Below are 14,392 nucleotides of genomic sequence, written 5' to 3'. Positions count from 1 at the left end.
GCTTTGGGAGCCCTGCCTGTCCCGCCTCCAAGCCTCCGTTTTACGCAGACACACTTCCGGCGCTAGGTTCTGGCCCTGCACTACTGACTCCGCCCACGGAGGTCACAACGAGGTGTCTTTGAGCGCTGCGCTAGCCACACTTCCGGCAAGAGCAGCTAGAATCGTTCCGGTGCATATTGAATAGGCGCAGAAGAGAGAGAAAAAGATTCTGCAACCCTGGCCACAGTACTTTGGTGACACTTTTCGTGGGGCTCCCTGGAAGACTTTTCCTAAGGAAGATGGAGAAAACTTCGTGAAATCCACTCGTTGCTATTAAAGGAAATGTTGTGGAATATAAGCGGACTTAGGTTCTGCAGAGCTTGAGCATGGCCTTTTTGTCCTCCCACCTTCTGGTTCTTGAAGACATTGCCGGTGACCTGGCCCCAGACTAACACGAGGCCGGCGTATACTGTCAGCCTGCCCTGCGTTCCCTTGCCTCAGCACCCACAGAGACCTCCTGCAAGATGCTTCTCTGCCGCCATAGGCTGGAGGTTCCCCGGGAACTTTCCCTTCCTTCCTAGCTGAGGAAGGTCCCTCACTTCCGCTCGCCGGGCCACCGGTCCCGCCTCCCCGCCCCCCGCTGGGTCCTAGCGCCGGCCCCTCTTTGGCAGGATCCGGGCTCCGTCAGTGCGAGGAGCCGACGCCGACAGCACTGGGTCAGCCCAAGTCTCATCAGGTAGGAAACGCCGGCGGGAAGCCGCGAGGGCCCCGGGCAGACCCCACGCGGCCGCAATCCGAGCTGGCCTCAGTTTCCCTGCGGGCGCCGAGGGCGGACTGGGTTGGTCCAGCGCGAGCAGCGCGGGCGGGGCGGGCGGTGAGCGGCCCTGGGCGCATTGCGGGCCCAGCAGGTCCTAGAACCCGCCGACTGTCTCCGCGGTTCTGGGCTGCGGACGGACACCCAGGCTCGGCCCGCGCGGCTGCCGTGCCGGCTCGGTGCGGGCCCGGGGGTCCTAGAGCCCGCCATGTTGCGGGCTTTTGTCCCGGCCGCGCGGCCCGCGCTGCAAGGTCCCCGGCGCCGGCGGCCCCCTCCCCGGCCGAGGCCGGGCCACCACTCTCGCGGTCCTAGAGAACGCCATCTTGCAAGCCTTTGTCCCGCATTCGGCCCTCCGTCCATTCATTTGTTCATCCCCGCATCCTTCGTTCAGTCCTGGTTGCTACGTCCCCCGAGGCCACGTTTTCCGAGGCTCAAAACGACACAAGTCAACCCAGGGTCCTGCCCTCCAGGGACTGCCTGGCTGGCGGGGGTGCAGCGTACAGACGGTTGCGAGGAGCGAGGAGCTCCGGGTTTCTGCAACTCTCGGCTCCTCGGCGCGCTTCGTAGGCCCCACCGCCCTTCAAACTCCCACAAACTTCAGGGACCCCATTTTAGTGATGAGGAAACTGAGGCCCAGAGCGGCGTGGGGCCCTTACCTCTCTCCTGCCATTAAGTATTCCTGAGGGCACTGGGGAAGGGGGTTCTTGAAGAATGTAAAGGGGCTTTCCCGTTGGAGAAGGCAGGCAAGGGCTCCCGAGCCCAGGAAACTGCATCTAGAGGCGGAGGGTTGAGAATTGTGGCTGGAGGTTCGGTCGCTGCCGGGAGGAGGACTCTGTCGCTGGAGCTGAGGCAAAAGTAGGTTGGGATCAGGTTGTGAACTGGCCGGGTTGGCGGCCTAGGAGATGATTAGCGCTCATTTCTGCAGGGTTCATCTGCTCACTAGATCACTCCTGGCCGTGAGGCCTGTGTGGTGACTGCTTGTTTAGAGATGGGAAGATTGAGGTGCCTCCTTTTTCTCCTCATCCCTGCCCCAGGGTCCTAGCCTAGGATTTTTGGAAATTGAATCTCTGCTTGCCTAGTGAGACAATAGAACTTCATCCGGTTCCTAAGCCAGTAGTGAGGCAAAGCAAGGCTTCATCGCCACGACAGGGAGTCCACTGTGGGATATTGGGGCAATAATTGGGCCTTGTGGACTTGGAAAGGTGGAAGAATTCAGTTAATAAACAGTTATTGGTGGACATTCTCACAAACTCCTACTGTGCAGGAGGCAGAGGCTACAGACCTGGGTTCAAATTTCATCTGAGGTTGATTCCTTCCATTTGTTTTGGGTCACCACACAGGGTTCTGGATGTAGACGATGCAGATGATCGGTTTCCTAGCTCTTTGCCAGCCTGGACTCTGGTGCTGGAGATGGAGAATTAACAGCCAAACCATAAGATGTGTAATGCTAGCAAAGCAATAGTCAGGGCTCAGAGAGCAGGTGTCTGGGATTTGAACACTGGCTGGGATGGTGACTAGTTAGCTTGTTTCTTTGTGGTGTCACTTCTCATAAGAACACTAATCCTGTTGGACCAGGGTCATACCCTTATGATGTCATTCAACCTTAATTACTTCCATAAAGGCCTTATCTCCAAATACAGTCACGATGAGAGTTAGAATTTGAATATATGAACAGACAGGGAACACAAACATTCACTCATAACGAACTTCTAGGCAGCTGTGGAATTGGCTTGAGTAGTTGAGTATTACGCACAAAATGCTTAGAATGATACCTTGCCCATGGTAAGCTTGCAAGGAGTATTGTCCAGATGACACCATAAAGGAAATTAGAGAGGAGGGGGCTGGTCCCTGTGGCTCATGCCTGTAATCACAGCACTTTAGGAAGCCGAAGTGGAGGAGCACCTGAAGCCAGGAGTTCTCGAGACCAGTGTGGGCAGCATAGTGAGACCTCTATCTCTACATACAAAGAATTTTTAATAAATTAGCCAGGTGTGGTGGTGGGTGCCTGTAGTCCTAGCTACTCAGGAGGATTGCTTGAGTGCAGGAGTTCCAGGCTGAAGTGAGCTATGATTGAGCCACTGCACTCCAGGGTGACAGAGTGAGACCTGATCTCTAAATAAAAATAAAGACCAGGCACGGTGTCTCACGCCTGTAATCCCAGCACTTTGGGAGGCCGAGGCAGGCGGATCACTTGAGGCCAGGAGTTCGAGACCAGCCTGGCCAACATGGTGAAACCCTGTCTCTACTAAAAATACACAAGTTTGCCAGGTGTGATGGCTTTCGCCTGTAATCCCAGCTACTCGGGTGGCTGAGGCTGGAGAATCACTTGAACCCAGGAGGTGGAGGTTGCAGTGAGCTGAGATCCAGCCACTGCACTCCAGCCTAGGCAACAAAGACTTTCTCTCAAAGAAAATAAATAAATTAAAATAAATAGGCGGGGCATGGTGGCTCAAACCTGTAATCCCATCTCTTTGGGAGGCCAAGGCGGGTGAATCACCTGGGGTCAGGAGTTCCAGACCAGCCTGGCCAACATGGCGAAACCCCATCTCTACTAAAAATACAAAAAATTAGCTGACCTTGGTGGCGGGCACCTGTAATCCCAAATACTTGGAAGACTGAGGCAGGAGAATTGCTTGAACCCGGAAGGCAGAAGTTGCAGTGAGCCGACATCGTGCCATTGCACTTCAGCCTGGGCAACAGAGTGAGACTCTGTCTCAAAAAATAATAATAAATAATAAAATAAATAAAAATAAGCCAGGTATGGTGACTCATGCCTCTAATCCCAGCACTCTGGGAAGCCAAGGCCGTGGATCAGTGGAGGTCAGGAGTTCGAGACCAGCCTGGCCAACATGGTGAAACCCCATCTCTACTAAAAATACAAAAAATTAGCCGGGCATGGTGGTGGACGCCTGTAATTCCAGCTACTGGGGAGGCTGAGGCAGGAGAATCTTGTGAACCAGGGAGGCGGAGGTTGCAGTGAGCAGAGATCGTGCCATTGCACTCCAGCCTCGGCAACAAGAGCGAAACTCTGTCTCAAAAATAAATAAATAAATAAATAAATAAATATATCAATTTTTAAAAAGGAAAGAGGGCCGGGCGTGGTGGCTCATGCCTGTAATCCCAGCACTTTGGGAGGCCAAGGTGGGTGGATCACTTGAGGTCAGGAGTTCAAGACCAGCCTGGCCAACATGGTGAAATCCTGTCTCTACTAAAAATACAAAAATGAGCCAGATGTAGTAGCGGGTGCCTATAAATCCCAGCTACTCAGGAGGCTGAGGCAGGAGAATCATTTGAACCCAGGAGGCAGAGGTTGCAGTGAGCAGATATTGCACCATTGCACTCAAGCCTGGGTGACAGAGTGAGACTCCATCTCAAAAAAAAAAAAGAAAAAAAGGGCCGGGTGCGGTGGCTCACACCTGTAATCTCAGCACTCTGGGAGGCCAAGGTGGGCGGATCATGAGGTCAATCGATCGAGACCATCCTGGCCAACATGGTGAAACTCCATCTCTACTAAAAATAACAAAAATTAGCCGGGCGTGGTGGCAGGCACCTGTAGTCCCAGCTACTTAGGAGGCTGAGGCAGGAGAATTGCTTATAGATAATCGTGAAATTCTGTCAAAAAAAAAAAAAAAAGAGGAGTAGACAGAAGGCGATTATCAGGGTAAAGATAGCATTGGAAAGGTTGTGCTCCTTGGTTGGTTAAAAAAGGAAAAAATTAGAAATATTAAAAGTGGGGGAAAAGGAAAGGTAGTCAAGAAAGCTCTTTTTGAGGAGGTGACTGGGAGCTGAGATCCAAATAAAACCAAAAAGACAGCTACACAAAGATCCTGGGAGAAGAGTGGCTCAGACAGAGGGAACTGCTAGTGCCACGGCCCTGAGGTGGGAAGGAATTTAGCTCTTTGAGGAGAAGAAAGGGGGCCTCTGTGTGTAGAGCCCAGTGGGCCGGGGAGAGGAGTGGGAGGTGAGGTAGGCAGGGTTTTGTGTGTGTGTGTGTATTTTTAGTAGAGATGGGGTTTCGCCATGTTGGCCAGGCTGGTCTCAAACTCCTGGCCTCAAGTGATCTGCCCGGGTAGGCAGGATTTAGATGGTTTGGGGCTATGCTGGCCATGGAAAAGATACTGGTCTTTTTCCTGGGAGCAGTGGGAAGTGTCATGATTCAACCTGGGGGAGAGAATGGAGACTGGTTGAGAGTCCTGCCCAGGAGCCTGGAGACTTGGGTTTGAGTCTGGCTCCTTGACCAGCTGTGTGCCCTTGTGTATGTTTTTTCCTTTGTGGGCGCCTTAATCTCAATATCTGAAAAAGAGGTGTAGTGAACATTTAAAATGCTCCTCTCCTAAGAGCTTGTGGAGACCTAAGGATGTGTGTTTGGTTCTTAAGTATTGGTTGGGCCAGGCACGGTGGCTCACACCTATAATCCCAGCACTTTGGGAGGCTGAGGTGGGAGGATCACTTGAACTCAGGAGTTCTAGACCAGCCCAGGCAATATAGCAAGACTACATCTCTACTAAAAATAAAATAAAAATTAGCCAGGCGGCCGGGCGCGGTGGCTCAAGCCTGTAATCCCAGCACTTTGGGAGGCCGAGACGGGTGGATCACGAGGTCAGGAGATCGAGACCATCCTGGCTAACACGGTGAAACCCCATCTCTACTAAAAAATACAAAAAAAACTAGCCGGGCGAAGTGGCGGGTGCCTGTAGTCCCAGCTACTCGGGAGGCTGAGGCAGGAGAATGGCGTGAACCCGAGAGGAGGAGCTTGCAGTGAGCTGAGATCCGGCCACTGCACTCCAGCCTGGGTGACAGAGCAAGACTCCGTCTCAAAAAAAAAAAAAAAAAAAATTAGCCAGGCATGGTGGTGCATGCCTGTAGTCCCAGCTACTTGGGAAGCTGAAATGGGAGGATTGCTTGAGTCTGGGAAGTCAAGGCTGCAGTGAGCCATGATTGCACCACTGCACTCCTAAGCGACAGAGTGAGACCATGTTTCAAAACCAAACAAACAAACGAAAGTATTGGCTGGAATGATCCAGAGTGTATTTAAAATACAGATTCCTGAGGCCTACCTCAAGCTCTTTAAAAAAAAAAAATATATATATATATATATATATATATATATATACACACACACACACACACACACATATTTTTAATGGTGGGATGTTAGACAGAAACCTAGGCTACCTGGCCTCTTTGTGTAGCTGGGCACATGCTGAGACCAACCTGGTACTCCCCTACCTTTTCCCCTGGGAAGTGCTGTGGCAGGAGGGATTTGCCCCTCCAGCTACCTGGTGTCTGACTCACAGATAGGGAGGCTGAGACCCAGAGCTGGCAAGAGGCAGTAGAAGGGCCAGAGCTCAGAACCACTGGGTCAAGCCCTCTGAGAGGGAAGCAGAGACATAAAGGGTGCTGGACAGGGTCTCAAGGCAGTTCTGCAAGGATGAGAGAAGACACAGGTATGACCTGAGCCCAGGGTTCTGGTCACTGCGGGGCTGGCCAAGGCAGCAGACAAGCCTAAGAGGCCCCAGACCACTGAGCAAGACCCCAGCAACTTAAGGCAAATTAAACACCTGGACTGAAGTCCCAGCTGCTTAGGTTACCCATTGAGGGACCATGGGCAAGTCACTTAACGCTTGGAACCTCAATTTATTCCTCTGTAAAGTAGGAACAAGAATCCCTATCTCAGGAAGCTATAAGACATTAAATCAAATAAACTAGCACACCCAGCAATGTGTCCGGCTCTGAGAAGACTCTCTGATAATTGAGGACAGTAATTATTCTTGACTCATTCATTCCTCACGCAACCCTGTCAGGTAAGTACTATCATTACCTCCATTTTTCAGATTAGAAAACTGAGGTTCTGAGACATGCAGTACATTACACAAGGTCACATCAGCTGGGAAGTGATGGAGGCAAAATTTGAAGCCAGACACTTTGGCTTCAGGGACTGGGCACTTAACAAAATACTGAACCATTTCTCTGGACCTCGGTTCCCTTATCTGTGAAAATGGAATAATAGAACTTTCCTCATGGGGTTGCCATGAAGGGTAAGCGAGCTAATACACATAAGGAGTTTAGGATAGTGCCTGGTAGGCAAGTGCTCAGTAAATGTGCGCTATCTTTTTTATTTTTTATTTATTTATTTTTTTTTGAGATGGGGTCTCACTCTGTTGCCAGGCTGGAGTGCAGTGGCACGATCTTGGCTTACTGCAACGTCAATCTGCTTGGGCTCAAGCATTCCTCCTACCTTAGCCTTCTGAGTAGCTGGGAGTACAGGCATGCACCACCATGCCTGGCTAATTTTTGTATTTTTTGTAGAAATGGGATTTTGCTATATCGCCCAGGCTGGTCTTGAACTCCTGGGCTCAAGGGATCCACCTGCCTTGTCTTGAACTCCTGGGCTCAAGCGATCCACCCGCCCTGGTCTCCCAAAGTGCTAGGATTACAGGTGTGAGCCACTGAACCTGGCCCGAGCTATCATTTTTATTAAGGAGGAACTTTTATCAGGCAGACTCCAGAAACCGTCTGGAAGAGAGGTAGTGAGTACCTCATCCAGAAATAGGGAGGGATCCTTTGGAAACTGTAGGAAGAATTCAAGTCATCAGGAAGGTTAGAATTCAATCCCTTTAACTCATCTTCAAGCCCCAGGATGGATGGATGGATGGATGGATGGATGGATGGATGGATGGATTGATTGATTCAGTGTCTTGCCCCGTCTCCTAGGCTGGAGTGTAGTGGTGCAGTCTTGAACTCCTGGGCTCAAGCAGTCCTCCCACCCCAGCCTCTCAAGTAGGCAGGACTACAGGCACATGCCACCACACCTGGCTAATTTTTATTTTTAGTAGAGATGGGGTCTTGCCAGGTTGCCCAGGCTAGAGTGCAGTGGTACGATCATAGTTCACTGCAGCCTCGAACTCCTGGGCTCAAGGGATCCTCCTGCCTCAGCCTCCCACGTAGCTGGGACTTCAGGCGCATGCCACCACACCTGGCTAAGCCCCAGGATTTAGCGGGAAAAGTGAAATTACCAAGTGAGAATAGAATGGAGTTTTGTGGGATTGGGGCCAAACCTAAAGGGGAGATGCTTGAGGAGCCTCCTGGTGGAAGTGGGGCTCCAGTGAAGGACTTGTCAGATTTGGAACAAGCAGGAAGGACCTGGGGATTTGCATGCTATGGTGGAAGCCATGGAAATTTCTTAAGCAGGGAACAAGAAACATCATACAGTACTTCTGGGAGAAGACCGGCTGCATGGGGTTGGGGAGGGAGGGCAGTGTGCAGGCCTGAGGCTGGGACTTCAGGCAGAAGGGTGCTGACTCTTAAGGATGTGGCCCTTGCCATGCCTCAGGGGCTCCTGTGTCCTCCATGGGTCAACCAGGTAAGCTGTTTCTCCCACCTTTTCCTGGCATAAGGGGCCCTGAGTCTCTGTATTTCCCCTAGCACCCTCATGGCTCAGCTCAGTTTCCTCCTCCTCCTCAACCCCAGTGTCATAACTTAGAAGCCACCAACCCCTAAGGTGTCCAGATGAGGAAATAGGCCTATAAACAACACTCATTTCACTGAGGTCTCATAGTAATCCACCAGGCTGGAAGTAGAACGTAGGCCTCCTAGCCTCTGGGCACACCTGGCTCCCTGCAGCCCCCACTCCTCAGACCCCTTCCCCTAGCAGCAGCTGCTGAGCACTCCTTAAGTGGATCTGCCCTAATCCTCTTCCCTTCATCCCCCAGGGAGGATGAGCTGGTGTTAAGACTAATACAGCCGTTAATCCTGTTTCCTCCCAGCCATGATCCCCAGGAGCAGCTGGGTGGAGGGTGTCTGGGTTCTGGACCAGAAAGTAGGGATCTCAGCTAGAGCTGGTATGCCAGGAGGTCACGTTAGATCAGATATATCAGTTATGACTCAGAAACAGGCTTCTAGCTGCTAGCAATGGCTCAGGCTGCCTTGAGAGTGATTCTTCATTACCAGAGTTGTGGGAACAGGCCAACAGGGATTCCAGAGCAGAGGGTGGACAGATTCCAGTCTGGGGCGGAGGCCCGTACAGCTGTGCAAGGGCAGAATTCTGTGTGAACAGTTGCTGTCTCTGAGGGGCTAACCATTCAGAGGAGGAAAGAAAACACAGACGCTGGGGACCTGTCACTTCCAGACAGTGCCAGCTACCAGATTTAGCCCATTGGCTCAGCCCTTTTCTGGTCCCAGGTCTGTCTTTTCTGGGTGCTTGGAGACCTTCAGGCCAGGCCCACGTCTGGGTACACTCTTCATCCTGATCCTGGCATAGTTTTTGGACACTGAGCTGAAGAAGGAAGATGGTGAGACAGATGGAACCTGGACCTCCGGGAATGCCACAGTGTTTGGAAAAGCCCGGAGGTTGAGGAGGGAAGTATAGGTGAATCTTTTGTGACCCCCAGCCTCCTTTCTTAGTGGCTGTGCGGTCACTTGGTCCAACTCCTTTCTTCAATGAGCAGTTCAGGGAGGAAACGAACACAGGGTGTCAGCCAGGAATGCTGGGCAGGAAGGATGTGGGGGTTCTGAGGTGAGAAATGCAGATGAGATAGGGTTCTCTCTGAGGCCTTGAAGAGTGGCGAAGGTATGTGGCTTTGGTCTAACTTTGCTTCTCTTGCAGGGAAACTCCATTCACCAAGGCCATGGAAGTGGAGGCTGCAGAGGCCCGGTCCCCAGCCCCCGGCTACAAGCGCTCCGGCCGCCGCTACAAGTGCCTGTCCTGTACCAAGACATTTCCAAATGCGCCCAGGGCAGCGCGCCACGCTGCCACACATGGGCCAGCAGACTGCTCTGAGGAGGTGGCTGAGGTGAAGCCAAAGCCAGAGACAGAAGCTAAGGCAGAGGAAGCCAGTGGGGACAAGGTGGCAGGCTCCGCGGCTAAGCCTAGGCCCTATGCGTGTCCGCTGTGCCCCAAGGCCTACAAGACGGCACCCGAGCTGCGCAGCCACGGGCGCAGTCACACGGGGGAGAAGCCCTTTCCGTGCCCCGAGTGCGGCCGCCGATTCATGCAGCCCGTGTGCCTGCGCGTGCACCTGGCCTCCCATGCTGGCGAACTGCCCTTCCGCTGTGCGCACTGCCCCAAGGCCTATGGCGCACTCTCCAAGCTCAAGATCCACCAGCGCGGCCACACGGGCGAGCGGCCCTATGCCTGCGCTGACTGCGGCAAGAGCTTTGCTGACCCTTCAGTGTTCCGCAAGCACCGGCGTACTCACGCTGGCCTGCGGCCCTACAGCTGTGAGCGTTGCGGCAAAGCCTACGCGGAGCTAAAGGACCTCCGCAACCATGAGCGGTGAGGGTGCCTTCTGGGGCGGGGCGACGCGACAGGGTTGCTGCAGCCAATGGGCCTGGGGTTGAGTCTCAGGGTAAAGTGAGCCAATGGGAAGGTGGGTGGGGCAGATCCAAGGGGAGGGGCTAGGCATGTGGGAGAAATTGATGCCCGTGATTGGGCAGAGGTGGCAACCGCCTCGAGGTGGAGGGATTGGGTCAGATTGGCCTCCATTCCAGGCCAGCTGGAAAGGGTGGGGTTTGGAGTTGGGCAGTTCTGAGGGTCTTTGGTGGAGACCAGGAGCTGTGAGTGGGGCTAGGTTTATCTAGGTCATTTTTTTTTTCTCAGCCTCTACATTAATGACACGTTTCTAGGCTGGGTACAATAGCTCACGCCTATAATTCTAACCCTTTGGGAGGAGGCAGGAGGATCGCTTCAGCCCAAGAGTTCAAGACCAGCCTGGGCAACATAGCAAGCCTTGTCTCTATAAAAATAAAAAAATTACCCGAGCGTGGGGATGTATACTTCTAGTCCCGGGTACTTGGGAGGCTAAGGTGGGAGGATGGCCTGAGCCCAGGAGGTCGAGGCTGCAGTGAGCCATGATCAGGCCACTGCATTCCAGCCTGGGGAACAGGGGGAAAAAAAGGCAGGGGACGCATATCTTGGTTTTTGGGGGGTTTTCTTTGTTTGTTTGTTTTTTGAGACGGAGTCTCGCTCTTGTTGCCCAGGCTGGAGTGCGATGGTGTGATCTTGGCTCACCGCAACCTCTGCCTCCCGGATTCAAGCGAGTCTCCTGCCTCAGCCTCCCGAGTAGCTGGGATTACAGGCATGCGCCACCATTCCCGGCTAATTTTGTATTTTTAGTAAAGACGGGGTTTCTCCATGTTGGTCAGGCTGGTCTTGAACTCCCGACCTCAGGTGATCAGCCTGTCTCGGCCTCCCATAGTGTTGGGATTACAGGCGTGAGCCACCGCGCCTGGCCATATCTTGGTCTTTTTTTTTTTTTTTTTGAGATGGAGTCTTGCTCTGCCGTCCAGGCTGGAATGCAGTAGCACTATCTTGGCTCACTGCAAGCTCCGCCTCCCGGGTTCACGCCATTCTCCTGCCTCAGACTCCTGAGTAACTGGGACTACAGGCGCCTGCCACCACGCCCGACTAATTTTTTGTATTTTTAGTAGAGACTGGATTTCACCATGTTAGCCAGGATGGTCTCAATCTCCTGACCTCGTGATCCGCTGGCCTCGGCCTCCCAAAGTGCTGGAATTACAGGCATGAGCCACCGTGCCCGGCCCATATCTTGGTCTTTAATGTGCAGAGACGGGTCTTTGGAATAGACACCCAGCCAGCCTGAAGTCTTCTTTCTCTGGGGTGCAGCAATGTGGCTCTTAGGGGATTAAACCTAGGCCCCCACGGATGGTTGGGGAACCCCTAAAGTACAGCCCAGATAGGCAGTGGGGTCAGGTTATGGGGTCTGTCACCTTCATGCCGAGTCCTCCACTTGCAGGTCCCACACCGGCGAGCGCCCCTTCCTCTGCTCCGAGTGCGGGAAGAGCTTCTCCCGCTCATCCTCTCTCACGTGCCACCAGCGCATCCACGCAGCACAGAAGCCCTACCGCTGCCCGGCCTGCGGCAAGGGCTTCACGCAGCTCAGTTCCTACCAGAGCCATGAGCGCACACACTCGGGGGAGAAGCCCTTCCTGTGCCCACGCTGCGGCCGTATGTTCTCCGACCCCTCGAGCTTCCGGCGCCACCAGCGCGCGCATGAGGGAGTGAAGCCGTACCACTGCGAGAAGTGCGGCAAGGACTTCCGGCAGCCGGCGGACCTGGCCATGCACCGGCGCGTGCACACCGGCGATCGGCCATTCAAGTGCCTGCAGTGTGACAAGACGTTCGTGGCGTCCTGGGACCTCAAGCGGCACGCGCTGGTGCACTCTGGCCAGCGGCCCTTCCGCTGCGAGGAGTGCGGGCGAGCCTTTGCCGAGCGTGCCAGCCTCACGAAGCACAGCCGGGTGCATTCGGGGGAGCGCCCCTTCCACTGTAACGCGTGCGGAAAGTCCTTTGTGGTGTCATCGAGCCTGAGGAAGCACGAGCGGACCCATCGAAGCAGTGAGGCCGCGGGGGCGCCCCCTGCACAGGAGCTGGTGGTGGGGTTGGCGCTGCCTGTGGGCGTGGCAGGCGAGGGCTCAGCCACCCCGGCAGCAGGGGCGGGGCTAGGGGACCCTCCAGCAGGGCTGCTAGGGCTGCCCCCGGAGTCAGGTGGTGTGATGGCCACACAGTGGCAGGTGGTGGGCATGACGGTGGAGCATGTGGAATGCCAAGATGCCGGCGTCCGGGAGGCTCCTGGTCCCCTGGAAGGGGCAGGCGAGGTGGGGGGTGAGGAGGCTGATGAGAAGCCTCCCCAGTTTGTGTGCCGAGAGTGCAAGGAGACCTTCTCCACAATGACACTGCTGCGTCGGCACGAGCGCTCACACCCGGAGCTCCGGCCCTTCCCCTGCACCCAGTGTGGCAAGAGCTTCTCTGACCGGGCTGGGCTGCGGAAACACAGCCGCACTCACAGCTCAGTGCGCCCCTACACCTGCCCCCATTGTCCCAAGGCCTTCTTGAGTGCCAGCGACCTGCGCAAGCATGAACGTACCCACCCTGTGCCCATGGGGACCCCCACACCCCTGGAGCCCCTGGCGGCTTTGCTAGGAATACCTGAAGAGGGGCCGGCCTGAAACCCATGACCCCCAGCACCACACTCCGGGAGCCCAGCCCCCATTGGGGGCTTCCTGTACCTCCTTTTGCCTGGCTCTGCTCTTTAGACTCCAGATCCCTACCCCTCAGCAACTAGCTAACCTGTCGCCCAGCTAAGAGAGCTGGGACAATGGAGGCTGGCAGCGGCTGAGACATGACTGTCTAGGAGTAACACTCATTAAAGCTTTCATTTTGGCACCAGGTCGTCTTCTGTGTTCTGGTTAGGAGTGAATGGGTGGGAGTTTGGGCATCAGATAAGGTTCAGCGGAGACCCCTGGATCCACAGATTTGAAACTAGAAGGGTCTTTGGACACAGTTTCCCAAAGTATGTTTCAGGATGTCTAGTGACAACAGGTTCCATGGGCAGTAAGAAAGGAAATTCTCTGTGCCCTTCTTGGGATTCTTAGTGATCAAAAGTGGGCTGAAGTGGCCCTGGAGGAGCAGTGCCTCTGGCAGCCGGGAGCTGGCATCTCCAGGCCCACTGACCCCTTGTGAGGGCCTGGGACTTAGGAATCTGCCCACAAAAGGGGTATTGTTCATTAAAATCTACCTATTTCCTTATAGAAAATATGTCTTCAGGCCAGGCATGGTAGCTCACACCTGTAATCCCAGCACTTTGGGAGGCCCAGGTGGGTGGATCACGAGGTCAGGAGATGGAGACCATCCTGGCTAACACGGTGAAACCCCATCTCTACTAAAACTACAAAAAAACTAGTCGGGCATGATGGCAGGCGCCTGTGGTCCCAGCTACTCAGGAGGCTGAGGCAGGAGAATGGCATGAACCCGGGAGGCGGAGCTTGCAGTGAGCCAAGATCGCACCACTGCACTCCAGCCTGGGTGACAGAGCGAGACTCCATCTCAAAAAAAAAAAATCTATTTAAGTCACAGTTAATTTGGGTCTCTGTTATATGCAGCAATACACATACACAAACTAATTCAGAATTTTCACTTACTATTAGGATTCTTTTTGTTTTGTTTTGTGTTTGAGATGGAGTTTCGCTCTTGTCACCCAGGCTGGAGTGCAGTGACACAATCTCAGTTCACTGCAACCTCTGCCTCCAGGGTTCAAGCAATTCTCCTGCCTCAGCCTCCCGAGTAGCTGGGTTTTCAGGCGTGACCATCACACCTGGCTAATTTTTTTTTTTTTTTTTTTTTTTTTTGAGACGGAGTCTGGCTCTGTGGCCCAGGCTGGAGTGCAGTGGCGCGATCTCGGCTCACAGCAAGCTCCGCCTCCCGGGTTCACGCCATTCTCCTGCCTCAACCTCCTGAGTAGCTGGTACTACAGGCGCCTGGCACCACACCTGACTAATTTTTTGTATTTTTTAGTAGAGACGGGGTTTCACCATGTTCGCCAGGATGGTCTCGATCTCCTGACCTCGTGATCCGCCCGCCTCAGCCTCCCAAAGTGCTGGGATTACAGGCGTGAGCCACCGCGCCCAGACTTTTTTTTTTTTTCTTTTAAGTAGAGATGGGGTTCCACCATGTTGACTAGGCTGGTCTCAAACTCCTAACCTCAGGTGATCCACCCCGTTGGCCTCCCAAAGTGCTGGGATTACAGGCGTGAGCCACCGCACCCGGCCTGGACAACTTCTTTTTTTTTTTTTTTTTTGTTA

General features: G+C 53.9%; 1 protein-coding gene and 1 long non-coding RNA gene across 8 annotated transcripts; one reads left to right on the top strand and one right to left on the bottom strand.

The window, feature by feature from the left end:
- Nucleotides 1-52: 52 nt before the first annotated feature.
- On the top strand, nucleotides 53-12,984 carry ZNF668 (zinc finger protein 668). Of its 7 annotated transcripts, none has more exons than XM_077983946.1 (4): nucleotides 1,104-1,648; nucleotides 8,975-9,161; nucleotides 9,399-10,067; nucleotides 11,548-12,977. In XM_077983946.1, exons 3-4 carry the CDS (start codon nucleotides 9,421-9,423, stop codon nucleotides 12,758-12,760), a joined length of 1,860 nt encoding a protein of 619 aa, XP_077840072.1. In that variant the 5' UTR covers nucleotides 1,104-1,648; nucleotides 8,975-9,161; nucleotides 9,399-9,420; the 3' UTR covers nucleotides 12,761-12,977.
- LOC144338002 (uncharacterized) lies at nucleotides 189-5,630 on the bottom strand. The gene is made up of 2 exons (XR_013411708.1): nucleotides 5,202-5,630; nucleotides 189-2,942 (listed from the first exon to the last, which is right to left on the bottom strand). It is a non-coding gene; the product is annotated as an uncharacterized LOC144338002 (long non-coding RNA).
- Nucleotides 12,985-14,392: the final 1,408 nt, after the last annotated feature.

This window comes from Macaca mulatta, chromosome 20 (assembly GCF_049350105.2).
Source record: "Macaca mulatta isolate MMU2019108-1 chromosome 20, T2T-MMU8v2.0, whole genome shotgun sequence".
NCBI lineage: Eukaryota > Metazoa > Chordata > Mammalia > Primates > Cercopithecidae > Macaca > Macaca mulatta.
Note: the sequence above shows the minus strand (reverse complement) of the source record. Positions and strands in the feature narration are given on the sequence as shown.

Excerpts from the sequence above, each read along its gene's own strand:
- ZNF668 (XM_077983943.1), top strand. The coding sequence starts at position 9,277 with ATGCTGGGCAGGAAGGATGTGGGGGTTCTGAG. Across the intron at positions 9,309-9,398 it reads AAGGATGTGGGGGTTCTGAG|GGAAACTCCATTCACCAAGG; the intron begins GTGAGAAATGCA and ends CTTCTCTTGCAG. Across the intron at positions 10,068-11,547 it reads GACCTCCGCAACCATGAGCG|GTCCCACACCGGCGAGCGCC; the intron begins GTGAGGGTGCCT and ends CTCCACTTGCAG.